Source organism: Conger conger, chromosome 6, assembly GCF_963514075.1.
Source record: "Conger conger chromosome 6, fConCon1.1, whole genome shotgun sequence".
NCBI classification, from domain to species: domain Eukaryota; kingdom Metazoa; phylum Chordata; class Actinopteri; order Anguilliformes; family Congridae; genus Conger; species Conger conger.
The window spans coordinates 24,608,117-24,627,681 of NC_083765.1; the positions used below are offsets into that span (position 1 = coordinate 24,608,117).

Below are 19,565 nucleotides of genomic sequence, written 5' to 3' on the forward strand. Positions count from 1 at the left end.
TAGATTCTGACTTTTTATTATATTTATGATTTAAAAGCACAAAGTCTGTCTTGAATCATACATTAATCTTTCATACATAAAAGTATTGCATACATAAGACCATCCTATTCACATACTTAATTTAATAGTCCATCACACAAGCATTAAAAAATGTATTAAACGGTATCAAAAGCCAGAGATAACTTTTCACCCCTTCTGAGCCTGCAACAAGAACATTGTAATCTTTTCATACGGACAGCTTTTCATTTAAATGTGTGATGCTGATGAAAGAACACAACAGCTAGCAAGATTTTGGCTGTGCCACTTTTGGGGCAGCGTGCAGTTTACAGCATGTAATAATGATCCCTTAAGGCAAACATCCCTCACCCCCCCACTTCAGCTGGAAGGACCATGGCCCATCGCCACCTGTATCTGTAGTACCTACAGCGAATAATAAACCTTTTCATTGTGCCTTTGCTCTCAAAACAGCCTCAATTCTTCATGCCATGGGTTCCACAAGATGTTGAAAACATGATCTACTGGATTCAGATCAGGTGAGTAGGGAAGCCATTGAAGAACACTGAACTCATTTTTCATGTTCATGAAACCAGTTTGAGATTACTTTTGCTTTGTGACATGATGCATTATCATGCTGGCGTTTCTGTCTGCAGGACTGCCGCTCACTGGTTGTTTTGTGTTTTTCGCACCATTCTGAGTAAACTCTAGAGACAGGTCTGCGTGAAAATCCAAGGAGAGCAGTCGATGTGAACATTAACTGAAGCTCTTGACCCGTATCTGCATGATTTAATGCATTGCACTGCTGCCACGATTGGCTGATGAGATAATGGCATGAATAAGTAGGTGTACCTAATAAAGTGCTCAGTAAGTGTATATTCAGCAGTATTCAGCAAATCTACCATTTTGACTGAATTAACTGATATACTGAGTTAGTCATCATTTGTAAAGCTTTGTGCTGAAATATACAATTTAATGTGAATGTTATAAAAGGCATCTTCCACTGTATTGTGTAATTGCAGTGACAAGGGTGGGACTGTCACTTCTTACATATTCCATTCAATCTACTGTACTTCCATGACAAGGTTCATTCATTCATTCATTATCCTAACCCGCTTATCCTCATGACAAGGTTAATATTATTAAATGCAAAATATTTCATTTAATTGATTTTAATGCGCACATGTAGTTATAGTAGGCTTTTACAAGATATGTGTGAAAATGAAAATAGAAACCGCAAACTTTATTGCACCACTGCGCCCACAGGAATGTTGGTTCTATAGAACAAAAGAGTGTATGAAAGGCCAAACCTCTTTTTTCCCTTCATTACAAAGAAATGACTTGTAGATTCTCCCACCTAATTTCCATTTTAGAATTCCCATAATCTGAATAGGCACTATGTAGCGAATCATTCCAATACGCATGCCTGTGACAGTAACATATTAAAGGCCCGCACGCGTCTTTGAGCTTTTCAGATCATCCCGGACCTTTCGATTTCTGTTTCATACTGTTCCGAGTAAAACAACTGCAATTTTGGTAAAAGTATGCATCTGGGGGCAGTACTTATGTCACTGCTCTTTGCGGATGTTTTAGATACTAACCCCTGCGCTGGATGCGTGTGGACCTTTAACAGGACACGGCGGATGCTGTGACACTGCTACGCCTGAAACAGAATGGCTGCTCCCCCGCCGGGCTTTGTCACAAACAGACTCTGTTTCTCCAGAGCCGCGCGGCGCGCGTCGGGCTGGTAGTACGACTCTCGCACTCTCTGGAGGAAGGAGTCCAGCGCGTCCACGGGAACCATGGAAACCACACAGCCCCCCCAGCCTGCTCCTGTGAGACGAGAACCGACAGCACCCGACTGCCTGTGGAGTGAGAGAGAGAGAGGGAGAGACAGAAAGAGAGAGGGAGGGAGGGAGAGAGGGAGAGAGTGAGGGAGAGAGTGAGGGAGAGAGTGAGAAAGAGACAGAGAGAGGGAGAGAGAAAGAGAAAGAGAGAGAGTGAGGGAGAGAGAGTGAGGGAGGGAGGGAGAGAGAGTGATGGAGGGAGGGAGAGAGAGTGATGGAGGGAGGGAGAGAGAGGGAGGGAGGGAGAGAGAGTGAGGGAGGGAGGGAGAGTGAGGGAGGGAGAGTGAGGGAGAGAGTGAGAGAGACGGAGAGAGAGAGGGAGAGAGAGAGAAGGAGAGAGGGAGAGAGAGAGAGAGGTATGTAAGTAAGGATGCAAGGCATATATGGTCTTCAGATAAAGAACTCCTGAAATGCATGGGCCTTCTCATTCTGATGCAAGTGTCCTGTATGTAAGTACACATTGTATTTCGTTTAATTACTCGCAGTTTGCTTTTTTAAATTTAGGTATAAAGTGCTACAAATACAACATGATGTAGGGGGAAATGCAAAAATGAAGTTCTCCTTTATTTTGAAATTAATGGGTAAGAGAGAAACATATACGTTTCTTGAATCATAAACTCCTTGATGACAAGTGTGCAGAATCTGAGGGTGATATGCAGAATGAATGAAGATCTATGAAGCAAAATATTACCAGTGTACCCTGGGGCCCCTAATGTCTCCAAATCTATCCACAATGGCTAAATTGTGCATTACTGTGAATCATACAATCATAACAACAAATCAACTGTTCTGATTATTAAGCTCACTTCTGCGTCATTTTCAAGTGGGAATTTTCATCAGGGTTTGAAAATATCTAGAGGTCCAAAAATCTATCCAAAACCACTCAAACTGATTATAATGCTTTTTTGGATCTGCGAGTCAGTGCCTGTTGCTGTACTTAAACCTTTAGAGGATTTATTCCAAAAGAGAGAGCTGAAGTCCTAAAGTAACAGTGAGACTTGAATATCATCACAACCTTTAGGTGACCTCAAATACAGGTCCGATTGTGAGCATTGGTCGCTAGGGCTACAGATTACAGGAAACCACCATTTCCTAAGGGAAGTGAATTTCAGAACTGGACTGGGTTGTAGAATTCTGTTAAACTCACGTCATAATTCTTCTGCTGGAAAAAAGTAACTGCCTTATGCGGATAGTGATTAATGTGCTCTTTCTGACACAACAACCTCCACTCAATTCTTATTGAACGTTTTGTGGAGCCCAGCTTGAAGACATCACACCCACCTTGGCAACAATACGACAACAATTTAGCCCAATGGTATTTAAACCTTGTGCTTGCTTAAAATCTGCCATTATGTTTCTATTCATGAGCACAGACCTGACTCACACAGTCAAACTGTTTCCATTATCATCCATTTCACCCTCCGGTTTTACTCAGACTTTCAGCCAGTCTGTTAGAAGAGGAAACCTGTCAAAATAGATATTTCTTTCCGGACTTTTCCAGCAGCCTGGTTAGCAGACTGTTGGCGGTGTTTGTTGAACAGTTGGGAAGGGATAGTTTTTTAATTGCAGGCGGAGTGGGTGCTACTTCTTGGTCAGTTTATTTGATTAATCTACAAGGGTTAAAGTAAAAAAAAAAAAAAAAAAGTTTTTATATCAATGTGATCACTCTAGCACTTGGAGCCATACTTCTCTCTAGGATTTTCAGCTCACTTGTTCCTGGTTATATGCACTTTAGTGTACGTCGCTCTGGATAAGAGCATCTGCCAAATGAATAAATAAATAATCTGAAATTCAGCTGATGCTTTTATTCAAAGTGATTTACAGTTGATTAGACTAACCCTGGAGCGTTTAATGGCCGTGGCGTAATGGGCAGCAGTGCGGCGGTGTCGGGCGGACTCACAGGCAGGTGTCCACCAGCTGGTCCAGCTCAGGGCAGCTGCACTCGTACAGGTCCCTGCAGCTGGCATGGCTGTCCCGCATCAGCTCCCCCAGCTCCTGGATGGCCTGGGCCCCCGCCCGGTCACACACAGCCTTAAAGCGCAGCACCCGCCCCGCCTCGCCGTACACGTGCTTGGCCCGCTGGTACAGCTTGAACTGGGTCACTGCAGCCAGGTGAGAGAGTCGGCCATGTTAGGTCCCACATCGTAGATCTCGGGTGTCCAAATCCTGTCTCCTGTCCTGGAGGGCTGCAGTGTCTGCTGGTTTTCTGAATGGTCTTGGCACCAGTGGTTTATTTAAGTCACTGATTGGCTAAAGAACCAATCAGTGACTGAGTGCAGGTGTTTGTTTCCACCAATTACCCTGGCTAGATGAGCTGATTGACTGAACACACCAAAACTGGTTCCCTCGTATGTTAGCTCACAGTAAAACATTTCAGAAGAAGAGCCCTAGGCTGTCATTCGTGCACTTATTAGGAAATGTTGCAAAAATGCCAGATGGTATAAATGTTAGGGATAATTAAGTAATTAAGGCCAGAAGTTGGCGCGAAAACCAGAAACAGACACGGCCCTCTTTGCCCACCTCTCCTCTAGATGTTAGATGCTGGCCCCCTCTACACCCTCCCTCCTCCCTTCCTTCCAAGTTATCGAAGTGTCCCTGAGCAAGACGCCCATCGAGGATTGCATGGCAGCCAGTCGCCGTTGGTGTGTGTGTGTGTTTGTGAACGGGTGAGAGGCATCAAGAGTAAAGCACTTTGGATAAAAGTGCTATATAAATGCAGTCCATTTACCATTTACATGTCAGCACTCACTGTGGGTCTCCAGGCTGAACGGGCCTCATGTTTTACATTTGATGGGATAAAGGATCCTTGCATCAGGGGACTTTATTTATGTGCAACACGCAGCTCCATGTGTTTGCTAGCATGCAAGTCGTGACTGGGCATATCCTTGTAGCTCCTGTGATCCAAAGATATTTATAACTCCATTTTAGAGAGCGCCGTTTCTGGCAGGGCTCGGCCGACCTCGAAGCCGCACTGCCAAGCTTTCGTCAGCCCCGCCGAAGTGGAGGTGATATATCTGCGTCCGTGTGAGAGGCAGAGCGAACGCGTGCCTGTTGCGGCGCCCCTAGCACGTTAGCATGGAGGCGGCCTTCGTTTCAGACATGGAATCGAGCTGAGAACGGGGGCGGCAGGGGGGTCAACTGATGTCTGTCGGGTTCGGGGTTCAGACTGTAAGTATTTCATTGAAACTTTCTCAGCCATGAAATGCTCCCATCTGAGCAGGAGGAATATGTGCAGCAGGTGGTGTTGGGGGGGGCTGTCATGGCAGCATGGGTGAACAGCATGCAGAGGTGCATGCACGCAACAAGCATAGCTACAGGGTAAAGCTTTTGTAATCAATTGCACTGCAGTCTAAATGTGCAGATACACGTTAATAACCAGAGAAATGACATGCGTTTGTGTTTTATCTTTGAGCCTCTCCACCTTTCAGGACAATTTGCAAGGCCGAGGGTCCACAGGGTCAAACAAGACCCAGCCTCACTGGACCCCTGTTATGAAGCCTCTTCATTGAATTCTAAACCCTAAATCAATATTTTTACTGTAAAAACAACCTGTCACGTTCCCAATCAGTCAATAACTGTTTTCCTACTTCACTCGTTTCTACTACGAAACAAAATGATGTACCGCTCTGATATAAATATAGAAAGGGGCAATGTCTTTTTCTAATGGTAGGCCCGTTCCATTAAAAGTCAGCAAATGTAAAGATTTTGGGGGTTTTCCGTGCTCTTAAACTCAGAAAATGAAATTCAATACATTTTTTAAATGTGGAAATAGACCTGAGAGAGTGCGTGACATTCTGAGCATTTTCTTTAAATTATGACCACAGTGAGACATTGCTCACAGCTAAAGGAGGAAGACGACCTGCAGGGACAGAAAACTTGAGTAAACAGCCAAACCCGAACGGAGAAACAGCACGTGTTTCCAGGCTTGTTTGCCCCCAAAAGGGCCGGGGCAGGCACTCACAATGTGCTTTCACTCAGGGTATATCTGGAGTTGCGTGAGAGGTTTCCATATCTCACACACTCTTGTAAATCACAATTGAACAGTAGTAACTCAAAGAATGAACTCAAAACACGTCTGTTTTCAATTTGGCCACGAACACGCTGCCAAAACTGGGACTGACTCAGAGACCACCCTTTGGTTAGAGCGAGACTTCACCGGCCAGATCACCTCAGAATACTCCGGAATCGGGCTGCCCTCGTCACGTTATGGACCAGCAGCCAGACGGTGACTCCAACGGCTGGCTCCCGGCCCTCACAAATGAGGCCTTTCTGTGTGTTTGTTTAAACTTCATACACACCCACTTCACAACTGTACTGTGATCAATATCCTGTGCATAACATTTATCTCTGGTGGCAATGGGACTTTTCTGTTTATAACCGGTTTAATTTGCAGAGTAAACTCTTGCAGATTAACCCAGATATAAAGCAGTCGGTAAGGGAGAGGAGGGCAGCTATCCTATTGTTGCTGCAAAATGCACAAACAGAGTTACATTCAGTGCAATTAGAAAGTTTTAGGGGTAGGTATTTTTAGTGTTTATCACAGCATGCAAATGTCTGTAACTGGCTTCATAAATTAATTTATTGTTCAAGTCTTAGATCCTGCACTTTCCAGACATGTTTCAATCACTCAAAATCTCAATATGAACACCTCAATTAGAAATCCCCTGAACTGTTCCACAAAAGAAGTGGACCAAGAATAGAGCCCTGAGGAACAAGATACTTTAGTGTGGTCAAGATCCTAGCCAATCAGGCCTGGAGAATGGGTCACTCACCATGCTGAGTGTTGGGACTCAGGATGTCATTACAGAGACATTCTAAAGTGATCCCCAGACACTGGCAGATCTCCTCCCTGCTGTAGGGCTCCTGGTGTAGCACCTCCTCCACTATCTGCACCATCTCCTCCAGGGAGGCTCCCAGCTCCGGCTGCACCTCCCCCAGCTTCATCAGTCTGCTCCAGTCCAGGCCTCTGCTCTTGGCCAGCACCTGGAAGAACATGCCACTTCTTTATACTCACTTTAATCCCATTAATGCTTACTGCACTGCGGAAAAATGTCCCTGCCTGCAAGCTGCACATTCTCATTTCTTGTGAAAATATTATTAGCATGTTGCTTTCTTTGTTTAACACAAGCACCATTTTCAGGAACACTCTCAGTCATGAAACTGCAGGACCTGTGCTACATTGCCTTACCAGTTTCAGGAAGTGTGTCAATGGTCTGAACTCTATAACTGATGGATATTTTACATGGTAAGCTAAGGCCAGATGATTCCAAATAAAACCATTTTTATTGTGATTCCACACAGTTAAAGGAGAAGCACATACAGTAGTCAACACCTTATAGTAATACACTACAATAAAGTTGAAACTAAAAGCAAATTCAATCACCCCACTGTAATTGTGGCCTAGAATCTACATACTAGCTACATACTTCAAGCACTAGTCATGCAACAAATGTATGTGATCTGAGACAGCTATGACTATTTTCTATTTTAATACACACTCACTGAGCACTTTATTAGGTATTTGTTAGACTTCTTTTTTACTTATTGGCCTATTACTGCTTCAGCCTATCCACCTAGAGGTTTGATGCGTTGTATGTTCAGAGATGCTCTTCTGCATACCACTGTTGTAATGTGTGGTTATTTGCGTTACTGTCACCGTCCTGTCAGCTTCTCTGACCTCTCAGATTTTCTGCCCGCAGAGAATTGCTGTTCACTGGATGTTTTTTGTTTTTTGCACCATTCTCTGCAAACTCCCAGGAGATCAGCAATTTCAGAAATACTCAAACCACCCTGTATAGCACCAACAATCATTCCACAGTCAAAGTCACTTAGATCACATTTTGTCCCTATTCTGACATTTGGTCTGAAAAACAGCTGAACCTCTTGACCACGGCATGCTTGTGTACAGGTATACCTAATAAAGTGGTCACTAAGTGTAAATTAACCTTTATATTACTGGCATTACTGGCCAGAAATTAGGCTCACTATTTGTATTTATTTGTACACGCTACATCTCAAAAAGAAGTTGTACTTTTATTTATGTAAGGTACACAGTAAATTATATACATTCTGTAAAGACCATGCAACATGTTAAGCCCCTTAGTAGAGATGTTAGCAGGTCTGCTGATAATTGATAACATGTGTTTACCTCCATGAATTTACACAGAATACATGATATGAGTTGGCTCCATCTGTGTGCCAGACACGTGTGTAAAATCATGGTCTGAGGGTGATAGAGGATCATACTGCATGCTTTCTGTGAGACTGGAACGGAGATCTACCAACCTGTTCTGCGTGTGACTTCCTTGGCCTATTGCATGCAAAGCTATGATATGTTGCAAGTGAATCAGTGTAAAAAAGACAAACAACAGCTGCGTAATTATATGGGTACCAGGTTAGCCCATTAACACCTAAAAGTCAAAGCTACAACGACTTGTTGACTGCTTTGTTTCTAGCGTGGTATGAAATGCTAAGACACGAAACTATAAGAAAAACAATTCTAGTTTCCAATACAAACAAACAAACACATGCCCATCGCTGCAGTGCACAGATGGTGTAGTGAATGAGAAAGGACTGCAGAAGCACCCCATGACAGCATGTTACGTGGAGTAGAGCCTTCACAGGCCCAGCGACATAGCAGGGGGCCGAACATTAACAAATGCACTGAGCTTCATATGCCTCACAACAGAGCCAGAAAAAAACATTCAAAAGTGTAAAGTGTTACAATCCAGACTATGGACGAACATCCAGTTTAAATAAAACAACACAATGCGTATAAGTAAAAGTATAAAGTATAGTCAACACGTTAAATAAGTTTTGCTATTGATGATGCTAAGTTAGCATTCCAACGAAGGTTACTATAAAAAAATATTTCTAAATATTTACATTATTTTCAAAAAACAGGTTAGCTTTTTCTGAGTGACTATTATACTGGGTTACACAACCAGTTATGGACCAAAGGCTCACATACATTTATGTTGTTTGCAAGCAGAAATATGACGAACATGAAAAAGCGTGACATTAAATATTCAGAATCTGTATACTCAGCTTACATTTGGACTAAGTGGGAACAGAGAGTCACAGACCTTTGTTTCTCCTTTTCATTTGTGAGTTTGGCACAGGTTCAGGCCACCTTGGAGAGTCTGAAAACCATTTACCCCGTGCTTATAGTCAAAAGTGCAGCAAATACAGGATATCAGATGGCAAAATCTGACATTAAAACAAGAGGACGATCCTGGGGGAAAGGGAAGTGGAGACACGGTTTCGTGCAGAGTCTTGGGCAGAGCCTAAGAGAACCTCAGTGTGCCTGGCTTCTGCTAAAGCCTTTCAATTACAAACAGCTTCGATGCCACTCACACGGACATGTTTGGTGAACCGCAGGAAAAGGGCGTCTTTACGGAGCGACGTCACCGGGACGCACCTTGGTGGCGATCCGGCACTCCACCACCCGGATGTTGTAGTGAGACGTGGCGGCCTTGTTCATTTCCACACAGCAATTAGCGATGACGAACACGGCCCCGCCCGGGAGCTTCACATCTGTCGAGCGCAGCGGGTTGAACTCTATGAGCTTCGCCTGAAAAACATGCCATCCATCAGCAGCCATCGTGACATCTCCTGCGAATAATAAAGACCCGTAGCCTGCATTCAATCAACGTTTGTCCTCAACTTCCACTTACAAGCAAACAAAAGTGTCCTCACTCCGGCAAGTTCATTTCAGTGATTGCTGAACTCACTGCTCATGGGCCGCAGCCTCCCCGAGGTTGTGGGCCGCTTCAGCCCCATACGTCTTCAGTACACAGACTATAAAATATCCTGCAGCCACAGATGCATCACCCCACATCGCTCCAAGTGGTTTAATAACCCAGCTGTTACCCACTCAACCTGTTGGATTTGATAGATTCATGACATTTCTGTTATAGCCACTCTACCTCACCAGCCAGTGGAGGATGAGCTCCCCCTCTATAGCTGAGATTTCTTCCCACCGGGGAGTTTTTCTTTGCCACCGTTTGAGGGGTTTCTCCCCACTGGGATGATGATTTTACCCTGTGTGCTCAGATCTGGGGGCTCAGGGCTGGTGTTTCCCCTTTTTACCCCCCTTCTGTTACTGTGTAAATCATCTTTGTGACAAGCACTTTTGAAAAAACATTTCATTTAATTGAAAAAAAAGAAAGAAAAATAATAATAACTACTGCATTTAATTGTAAGTCAAGGTAAAGGACAAATGTTGACTGAAACCCAGTCTGTGTATTAGCACTGCATTGTGGAAATGCAAACAAATTCATATGTGCGTATTGGCTAATGGATACGTTAAAAGAATAAGTACTTTATGCTAGTAGAGAAATACATACAGTTCCTTCCTCTGCCAAGAAAGAAATGGACTGGTCCATGCCCCCTCCCTCTGTGCCAATGTAGCGTTCACTTCGGGCACAGGTCTCAGCCAGCACCACCTACCAAAAGAAAAAGGTTCCAAAACCTGTTAAAAGTGCTTACATTTGATTTGGTGTTGACACTTTTCTCAACTGGTCATTGGATTGATCCCTCCCTTGACCCCACCCAATCCCAACTGATCCGCATCACTCCTGTAAAACCACAACTGGCTCGCTGTACACAAACACTGCTTCGACAATGTTTTTGCTTGCACAGTTGATTAGACAAAGCAGGGGCCAACCCCCTGCAATTCACCTGCTGACACCATTATGCAATTCTGTCGTGTTCCACACAATCAAGGCCAAGTCTTACTCCAGTAATTGTAGATCTTTAGTTTCGGACCATTTAAGCCATTAAATCTCACAGAAAACAAGACTCCACACTCAGAAAATCACTGCAAAACTGCCTCACTGCTGTACACAAAATGGACATGACAGAGATCTGAGGTCTTTCTACTTCTGGGACCCTCAAAATGGTTTAAAATACCTGTGTGCCACAAATTGTGGTCTATGGCCATTGAAGAACATACCCAAAAGAAATGCACACTTCAGGGTTCAGGTGCTGGAAAAACATTCTGGGTGTAGTACAGGGGAACCGGCAACACTCATTATACTGTACACAATGCTAATTAGCCATACCATCTGCTTATGGCTTGCATGCTACGTTGCAATTTACAGGGTTTTCACGTTTTATATGGAAACGGCATCAACACACAGCTGCAGAGGGGACAAGTTTGTTCTATCTGGATGTCGGCGTGACCGGCGTGAGGGCCTGATGGTTATCTCCTCTGAAACCTCAAACTGCCAGTCAGAGGCACGGCAGATGACGGTCTCTGATGGCCACACAAACAGCGCCATGATTCCCCTTTTCCCAGCTCATGCTGGCGAGTATACGCAGTCCGGGTTAATAATGCTGGAATTCCTGCAAGGGTCGGGAAAGGTGCCCAGAAAATTCTGCTAAGACTTCTTCTCGGCAGCGTTTTAAATCTTTACAGACTGTAAAACTCTGTGTTTTCTATTTTAGGGAGTTTTTCCCTGACCCCAGCTCCTTTTCTTCTCAGGCCATGGTGGAAAAGTGCACGTCCATAAAACATAAGATCTCACTTTCAGACAGACAGCTGGCCGTAATACGCTCCTGTAGTAGCTGCAGCTGAGACTAACGACTCAAGAACTTCATTTTCCCAGCAGAAATCAAAATTGTTTATATAGTTTGTTTCATCCTGCGTTTTTGGGGGGAATTTGCACCAAAAGGCCCTGGTCTATGGTGGTTATCTCTGAAAAAAGCATGTTGGTCTATCTTCTCATCATGGTCTGTAGTTCATCAGATGGTTTGACAACTTTAACCCACAGTGGGCACAGGCTAAGCGTACCACACAGCTTTCCACTTGAGGAGACCTGTGTGCACTGTGTGTGGTTAGAACCTTAGAGCTCTCGCCTGCTTCCATGCTGTTTCAGTGCAGTGTTACTCATGTCTACAGCACAGACACACTTTGTCTTTTTGACAAATCATTCACTAGGAATTTCTAAACATTTGTCTCAGAGCGAACTTGGAGCAACGGTCCAGCGCAAAACGTCAGTGCCATTTATTTTCTCCTGAAAAAACAAACCCATAAGAGAAATAAACTGGCAATAAACTCAACAAAACAAACAACGATGAACTGCCAAGTCTTCATGAGATGCAGATCTGGGTCCATATTCATGAAAGTTTTTCAAAGTAGGAGAGAGGTTCCGTTATAACGGATAAGGACAGGTGAAAACGCACTCCCACTTTGACTTGTGAATGTGGTGGTGGCTTTTACCAAGACAGGACCACTTAAGCCATGGTCGAATACCACGGAGCTGATCCAATTGTGCTGTTCATTTTCCTGCAGCCGTACCGTCATGCACCCTGCTCCTGTGAAATGGGTGAAGCTAAGCGGGTGTGGGCTTGGTTAGCACTTGGATAGGAGACCTCCTGGGAAAACAAAGTTGTTGTTGGGCCAGTAGGGGGTGATCTTCCCTCTGGTCGAATTACTCCCAATGCCCGAGCGCAGTCATGGGACACTGTGCTGGAGGAGGCGCTGTCTTTCAGATGACACGTTAAAATGCTACCCAGCTGTCTTCTGATTTTTACCATGATTTAATTTTGAACTTGGATTTCACCATGGCACATATTTTTAGCCATAGCCATATATTTGTCATGGGCAATTTGATATGCTGCCACACCTTACTGTAGTACATTAGAGATATTGAATTATACTGTAATGTTGGATTTGTGTGTTCTTTATAAATATTACTGAATGTTATTTGTGCAGAGTAAATGGATGCATTCACTTCAGAGCACCGAGAGGGAAATCTGCCTCTCAAAACAAGTAAATCAGCCCGGCAATTATGAAGCACTGCTGGATGCAGGCCAAGTGATATCTCACTGTAGCCATGGTAAAATCTCTGCAATACGGTTGAGCTACACTACTAATAGACTGTAATTTGTATAACAATATTTGTTTTATTACATTTTGTAAATATTTTCCAAGTGGATAGGATCCTAAAATTTATGCATCAACTAGTGGAAATTTCATATAGGGAAACTATGTCAACAGTCTCATGTTATGGGTTCTCCAAGTGAACGGCACAACATATAAACTGTTTTTACCATGCTGTTGACTGCGGTTTCTTCGGCTGAATGCGATAAAACAATTGTTGATCCAAGGAATGGTGTTGTATCCATTACATTTTTGGTTGTTGTTTTAATGCTTGTGTTGTTGATAGCAATAAACGGTATAACCACAGAAAATGTTTTTTCAAACTTTCATGTTTAACCTGCAACTCCCATTGAGTTAGTCAGATGATCTTGGGGAACACCCAGAATTGCTTTATTTTGTACCTGCAATGGGGTGATTTTTCAAGGTTTTACAAAGATTGACTCTCTTGCTTGGACCCCCACTCTGTCTCTATGTTTTAACAAAGTGATTTGGGGGAAAAGGGCAACTTTCCTGAAATCAATATACACTGCGAGAGTGAACGAATACATCTGTCTGCACTTTGATGCACTGTATATTTTTCCTGAGCAAAACATTCAGAGCTTTCACAATGTCTCCGAGTGCTTAAAGGTTTCGGTCTGAGAGACAAGATCAGGCACATAAAAGGATAATACAGCTCCTCTGCCTATTAAGATCTTGTTTTTACTCTTTTTTTCCCCCCCCAAACGAATGGAAAAATACAATTTGTAACTGGCTTTCCACAAGGGGGAAAAACAGACCTCACTGGAGAAGGACCACCGTGCTACAGAGATGGAGAATTCCTCCGGTACCTCTGGAGTAAACAGCAGTAATGGGCTGAGCTCTCTCGCTGCTTACTCTTCACCCCGACAGGCCCAGCTTTCCATGGCGCTCTAGGTTCAGCAGTGGCCTTTGATCAAGACGGATCCCACCCATAGTTTAGACATTACTCACATTATCACTGATTCACTCCATTTGTTCCACTATGTCTGTCCATTTCCTAGTCTCCAGCTGCCCAGTTGGCCTGAAACCATACTTCATCCACCCTTCCCACCTCCAACCCCCGTTCATCAAGCTGTAATGACTACTTGTCTCTGAAAGGAAGTGGTTGGACACGTGTGATCTGCTGAGGTCAAAAAGCCAGTGGCAGTGTAATGTAGTGGTCCAGAAATCTAGTAGCCATGGATTTCTCACAGATGGGCTTCACTCAGATTTCCTGCTACGAGGTAAGAGTTTAGAAAATAATCAGCGGGGTAAGACTGACACAGTCCAGCTCAATCTCTGACCCTTATACAAATCCCCTCAGTAGTGGGTGTCATTCCTGGCTGTGACACTTTCTCTACGTGGCGGTGCCCGTAGCGCCGAGTTCCACGTCTTCAAAACGTTTTTCACAAGCCTATAGATAGTCAGCGGGTGAGGTAACAGGCATATTTTTCAGACAGTCTATGGGTGAAGCAGCTTACAGTGTCCCATCAGGCTTATGTTAAGTTACATTGGGCTAGGCTTTCTTTGGCTACTGCTGCTTTCCATTCTTCCAGCAAAGTTCCTGCGGTCCACAGACTCCTGTCAATGTCAATGACGGAGAGAGATATGTCTCTCCTCACACCACTGCTGACTCTCTCCTGAACCACAGAACTGAAGGTCCCTGTTTTCAAGTCAGGATATCTGAGGAGTGAATGTGCTCCAGTTGCAGAGCTCCACAGGGATCGGCTCAGAAGGCACAATCATAAGTCAAGAGGCATAATAGGCCATGTATGAACAAAATTTAAAGGAAAAAAGAAGAGAACCCTGCTCAGCTAGTTCCCTCCTGCCCTGGTGGAAGACACAAACAGAAAAATCCTGTAGGCTTCAATCCTAAAGGATGTGGTTTGATATAGGACTTGAAATATTTACCACCAACCAAGCCATTTTGAACTGTACCTTAGTTATGTTCAACACAATCATTGTTACCTTTTGAAATTACCGAGTGAATGCAAGTAAAGCTTGGAACTCTTGTGAGCTCCAACAATCCTACTTAACAAACTACGTAGGCCAGGGGTCGGCAACCCTGGTCCTGGAGAGCCGCAGGGTGTGCTGGCTTTCGTTGTTACTTGGCATTAATTGATCAATGAAAGTCGTTGATTACACAGTTAACTCACCTCACCTGGTTTCTTGGGTCTGAATCGGTCGCTTATTTTAAGGTGGAGACGAAAGCCAGCACACCCTGCGGCTCTCCAGGACCAGGGTTGCCGACCCCTGATGTAGGCTGTTTGTTGGTTAATACAGCGGGTATAATTGTCAAAAAAATGAAGTGTCAACATAAATTTGAAAATCTCACAAGCACCTTATGATGCAGATTTATCAATATCCAGTGAGAATTACATTTTCTTCCAGAACCATCACTTTTACTTGGCCAGCTGCCTGGATCTGATAAACTGTAAGCTCTGGCATGTAATGCTGAGGAAGAAACTTTTTTATATTTATATATATATATATATATATATATATATATATATATATATATATATATATATATATATATATTTGAGTCAAATATAGGTGTATAAAACACCAAGAGCACTAAAATAAACATCAATGTGTGAATAACAGAAATGTCAAACATCTTGACAGTAACCATGTGTAACACAGACTATAATATTTAAAATGTTTATAAAGTATTTTATACTACAGTAGGCCTATATATACTTGCCATTGATTAAGGTCATACAACTCCTGTGTAAATACGCCTCTTCAAACATACCATCCACTGTACTGCTGGCTTGTCATCCTAAACTAATGCAAATATCTAAAATATCCTTCATTACACATAACAAATGTGTGGGCAAATCAAAAACATACACCTAAACTGAAAGAATATCAAAATACCAAAAAATAACTACCCATTATCTTCGCTAACTAACAACACTAACATAGGGTTTATCATGTCATAGGTCAACATCAGAGAGAATAAGGTATTGAACATATATAATTTCTTATTAAGCCGATTCTTTTATCCAAAGCAACTTACAGAGAATTAGACTAAGCAGGGGACAATCAATGCAGGGTTAAGGGCCTTGTTCAAGGGCCAAACAGCTGTGCGGATCTTAACATGGCCACACCAGGGCTTGAACAACCAACATTCCGGGTCCCAGTCATGTACCTTAGCCTCTACACCAACCTTCCGGGTCCCAGTCATGTACCTTAGCCACTACACCAACCTTCCGGGTCCCAGTCATGTACCTTAGCCACTAGGCTGCAGGCTGCCCCTTCTGCTATGTTGCATCAACTACTTGCAATAGTTGCTTACTATAGTTAACAATATAAGGTCTCCATCTTGGAGTCACTGCAACAGTGTGTGAATTGTCATTCAATAGAAAACTAATGAAAACATGCACTGTAGCCTAATAGGGAGTTTTATACTATTGGAAATGTGAATCAGATCTTTGTGTCAAGTGGAACATTACAATACAGTTAATTCTCATTTGAATCATTTTCAACCTCATCAGGAGCAATTGGGGGTTAGGTGTCTTGCTCAGGGACACTTTGACACAACCAGGGTGGGATTGCAGCAATTCTCTGGCTGCCAAAAGTCTGCTCTTACCTCCTGAGCTAATGTCAATGAGCCAATGGAACATAGATAGTGTTGCAATTTGGCGATTGTGCTTTTGATTAAAGAGAAATAATGAGAAATGTAAAGTACATTTCTGAGCATTTTACACATCTGTATTTATTTGTAAGATGGGAATAGCACAAAACTTGGATAAAAATGTTGCCAAAGCTCTTGATCTGTATTTTGAGAAACATGCAATGTCGTTTCCAGGAAACACGATTTTGAAAGATTGTGTGCCGTCCACCAGAACACCTGAACAGATAACAGGCAGCTTGCTTTTCTGTTTGTGTGCTTGGACATAGACAAAGCTTGAATCTATGTTAGAGTGAAGTAATCTATATCTAAAAACAAACAAACCATCCATCACGTGATCAGGGTGATGACCTGAGATGTACACTTAGCGTCTGTATTAATGCTGAGTTATAGAGCAGAAAAGAACAGGGAAAAATGTAAAGGAAACTAAACAGCTTGATGCTGTTAACTAGCCACCCTTAATGTCAGAGCAGAATCAAAACAATGGCCTTGTCGCAGAATGTTATCTGCATCCGCCGTTTACTTTGGCGGGCTGGACTGGGCTCTTTCATTGTGTCACGTGTTTACCACAGCTGGGCCTCTGAAAACGACTGCGTTCAAATTCACCGAAAGAAAACAATGACATCGTTCCCCAATAACTTTTCTTTTTTCTCCCTCAGTATAGTAACTGGAAAATGCAAGATTTAGAGGAATATTCTTCACTTTCAATGACAGACAGCAAGTTAGCTAACAAATTCAGTCTAAGTGCCACACTGATTGAGGTCAAAGAACCGTAAAAAGCCAGTGGGTTTGTGCCTGAGAGGCCCTCTCATGCTGTTCCCTGGTAAAGGGCAGCAGGGGCAGTTTGGAGCAGAATCACAGGGGCAGCTGGGGTGGGTGTCTACGGCAGTCCTTCCCCCTCTGGGACCACACAGGGGCTGCCTGTGTGTACACGCACTCGTGTGCAGTGACTGGGGTGTGCGTGCCTGCTCCTCCGCGTGTGATTTCTGGCCTTGGAGCCTGCCTCAGAGCGCAATAACAGCCCCGACAGACCGCAAATTGGTGTATATAAAGCAAAACATGCGTCTGCGTGTTAAAAAATAAAGAAAGTTCAGTCACGCATCCTCCACAGGTGGACTGGGCATGGGCAGATGGCTCAGAGAAGCCAGGGCCAGGCCTGGCAGAAGACTCCTGTCTGCCCGCACACCTTCCGTGAGCACTTCAGTGAAAAACACATTTAGTCAAAATATAAAACCCAGTAACAGGCTGTGAAAAGTACACAGCGGATCCTTTTGCCAAATGCCATGCTGGAGACATATAAAAAGCTCTGGCAATGTTTAAGAAACTGTCAAAAACAAGATTACATTAACTACGCTACGGTCTTTAGGTTGTCCATAAAACAATTTTTGGCAACTTAAAATTAAATGGCAGAAAAAGCCTTGTGTATACATATTATTTTTTTAATGAACCGGGAATAGCTCACAACTATAACACTTGAAAGGTTAGCTCTGTCATGTTTATGATTCTGGGATCAGAGCTGTTGGTTCAGCTTTGGGTGTTTGTCGACAGCAGATGAACCAAGCGGATCACATGGTAAGTTATTGCACTGTCAACCAAACATTGGCTTCAAATATAAGGGAGCACAGCCAATAGTAGCTTTTCTGCTGAACAATATGGCTTGATGCTGGTCATCACGGTCACGGCTCCAGCCTATTCAGGCATTAGGGTGTAGTTTATGACCCTGACATCTTCAAGGGCCCAACCGGTCAGAAGTAGCAAATATTCTCATGGATAAAATGCTGCACCAACACAATTATGTTCTTCCATATAAACATGCTGACATCACATTTCATTTCAACAGAGTACTTCTGATGACAGTCCAAAACAAACTGTAGGTGAGGTGAACTCGCAGTGAAAATTCCAGTGAGTATAATTACGAATAATGAGTAATTATGAGGATGCATGAATCCCCATATATATATTGTATAAGTGCTGTAATAGTGGCAGTCATATTTTAGTTATTATTATATTTTAGTTTTGCTCCAACAACAACAAAATTCAAGCAGTGTCTGCTCATGGTTCTCTCGTGTGAAGAAAACGATCTATGTACAAATGTGTGTGCGTGCGTTTTCAACATGGACATGTCTTATTGAATCTGCTATGGTGCAGCATTCTGCATACTTTTCCCAAAGGCTGTAACCCTTTCCTTTAGCGGCTCTCGTAATCCTCCCCAATGATAGAGATAAGAATGAGAAATCAGCTCAAACCCTTATCTCTGGAAACATCATATTCTCAAAGAGGGTTTTGTTTCCTTTCCTCTGTGTGTGTGTGAGATTGTGAGATAGATAGATAGATAGATAGATAGATAGATAGATAGACAAACAGAGACAGAGAGAAAGAGAGAGAAAGAGAGAAAGAGGGAGCAAGAGAGGGAAAGAGGGAAAGAGACAGCATGAGAGAGAGACAGAGTGTGTGTGAAATACCTTTAGCTTTGAAACTCTTGTGTGTGTGTGTGTGTGTGTGTGTGTGAGGGAGAGAGAGAGAGAGAGAAAGTCAGAAAGAGTTTTACCTTTGACAGTCTTGTGTGTGTGTGTGTGAGTGAGAGAGAGAGAGAGAGAGAGAGAGAGAGAGAGAGAGAGAAAGAGCCTTTACCATTACCTTGTGTGATGATAAATGACATGACTACCAATACGACTGCAAGAGAACATCAGTATGCATGATTTGTGTTTTAGTAAAGAGTTTTACCTTTGACAAAGTATTGTGTGTGTGTGTATGTATGTGTGTGTGAAAGAGAGAGAGAGACAGATATATAGAGTGTGTAAGAGTTGCACCTTTGACAGAGTCTGGTGTGTGTGTGTGAAAGAGAGGGAGACAGATATATGAGTGCGTGTAAGAGTTATACCTTTGTCAGAGTCTTGTGTGTGTGTGTATGTGTGTGTGTGTGTGTGTGTGTGTGAAAGAGAGAGAGAGACATAGAGATAGAGAGTGTGTGTAAGAGTTATACCTTTGTTAAAGTCTTGCGGTTGGCCTCTGCAGTGAGGAGGCCAGCACAGCACACCAGGGCGCTGGAGCTGGACAGGCCTGAACTGGGAGGCACAGTCCCATCCACTACACACTGCATCCCAACTGGAGCAGCCAGGCCCAGGAGCTCCTGGGGAGAGAGAGCTGCACTATCAGGGTTTCCATCACACCGCACACCTTGTGTGATGATAAATGACAT

General features: G+C 43.3%; 1 protein-coding gene across 2 annotated transcripts in view; it reads right to left on the bottom strand.

Annotated features, from left to right (window-relative positions):
• Positions 1–19,565, bottom strand: part of galk2 (galactokinase 2) — a 22,543-nt gene continuing 2,978 nt past the window's right edge. For both annotated transcript variants that reach the window (XM_061245204.1, XM_061245205.1), the window contains 6 exons: positions 19,350–19,496; positions 10,190–10,288; positions 9,262–9,414; positions 6,614–6,824; positions 3,742–3,943; positions 1–1,859 (listed from right to left, as the gene is read on the bottom strand). In XM_061245204.1, the coding sequence (XP_061101188.1) occupies positions 1,652–1,859; positions 3,742–3,943; positions 6,614–6,824; positions 9,262–9,414; positions 10,190–10,288; positions 19,350–19,496 (1,020 nt within the window). In that variant the 3' untranslated portion in view covers positions 1–1,651. The remainder of the gene's footprint in view (positions 1,860–3,741; positions 3,944–6,613; positions 6,825–9,261; positions 9,415–10,189; positions 10,289–19,349; positions 19,497–19,565) is intronic.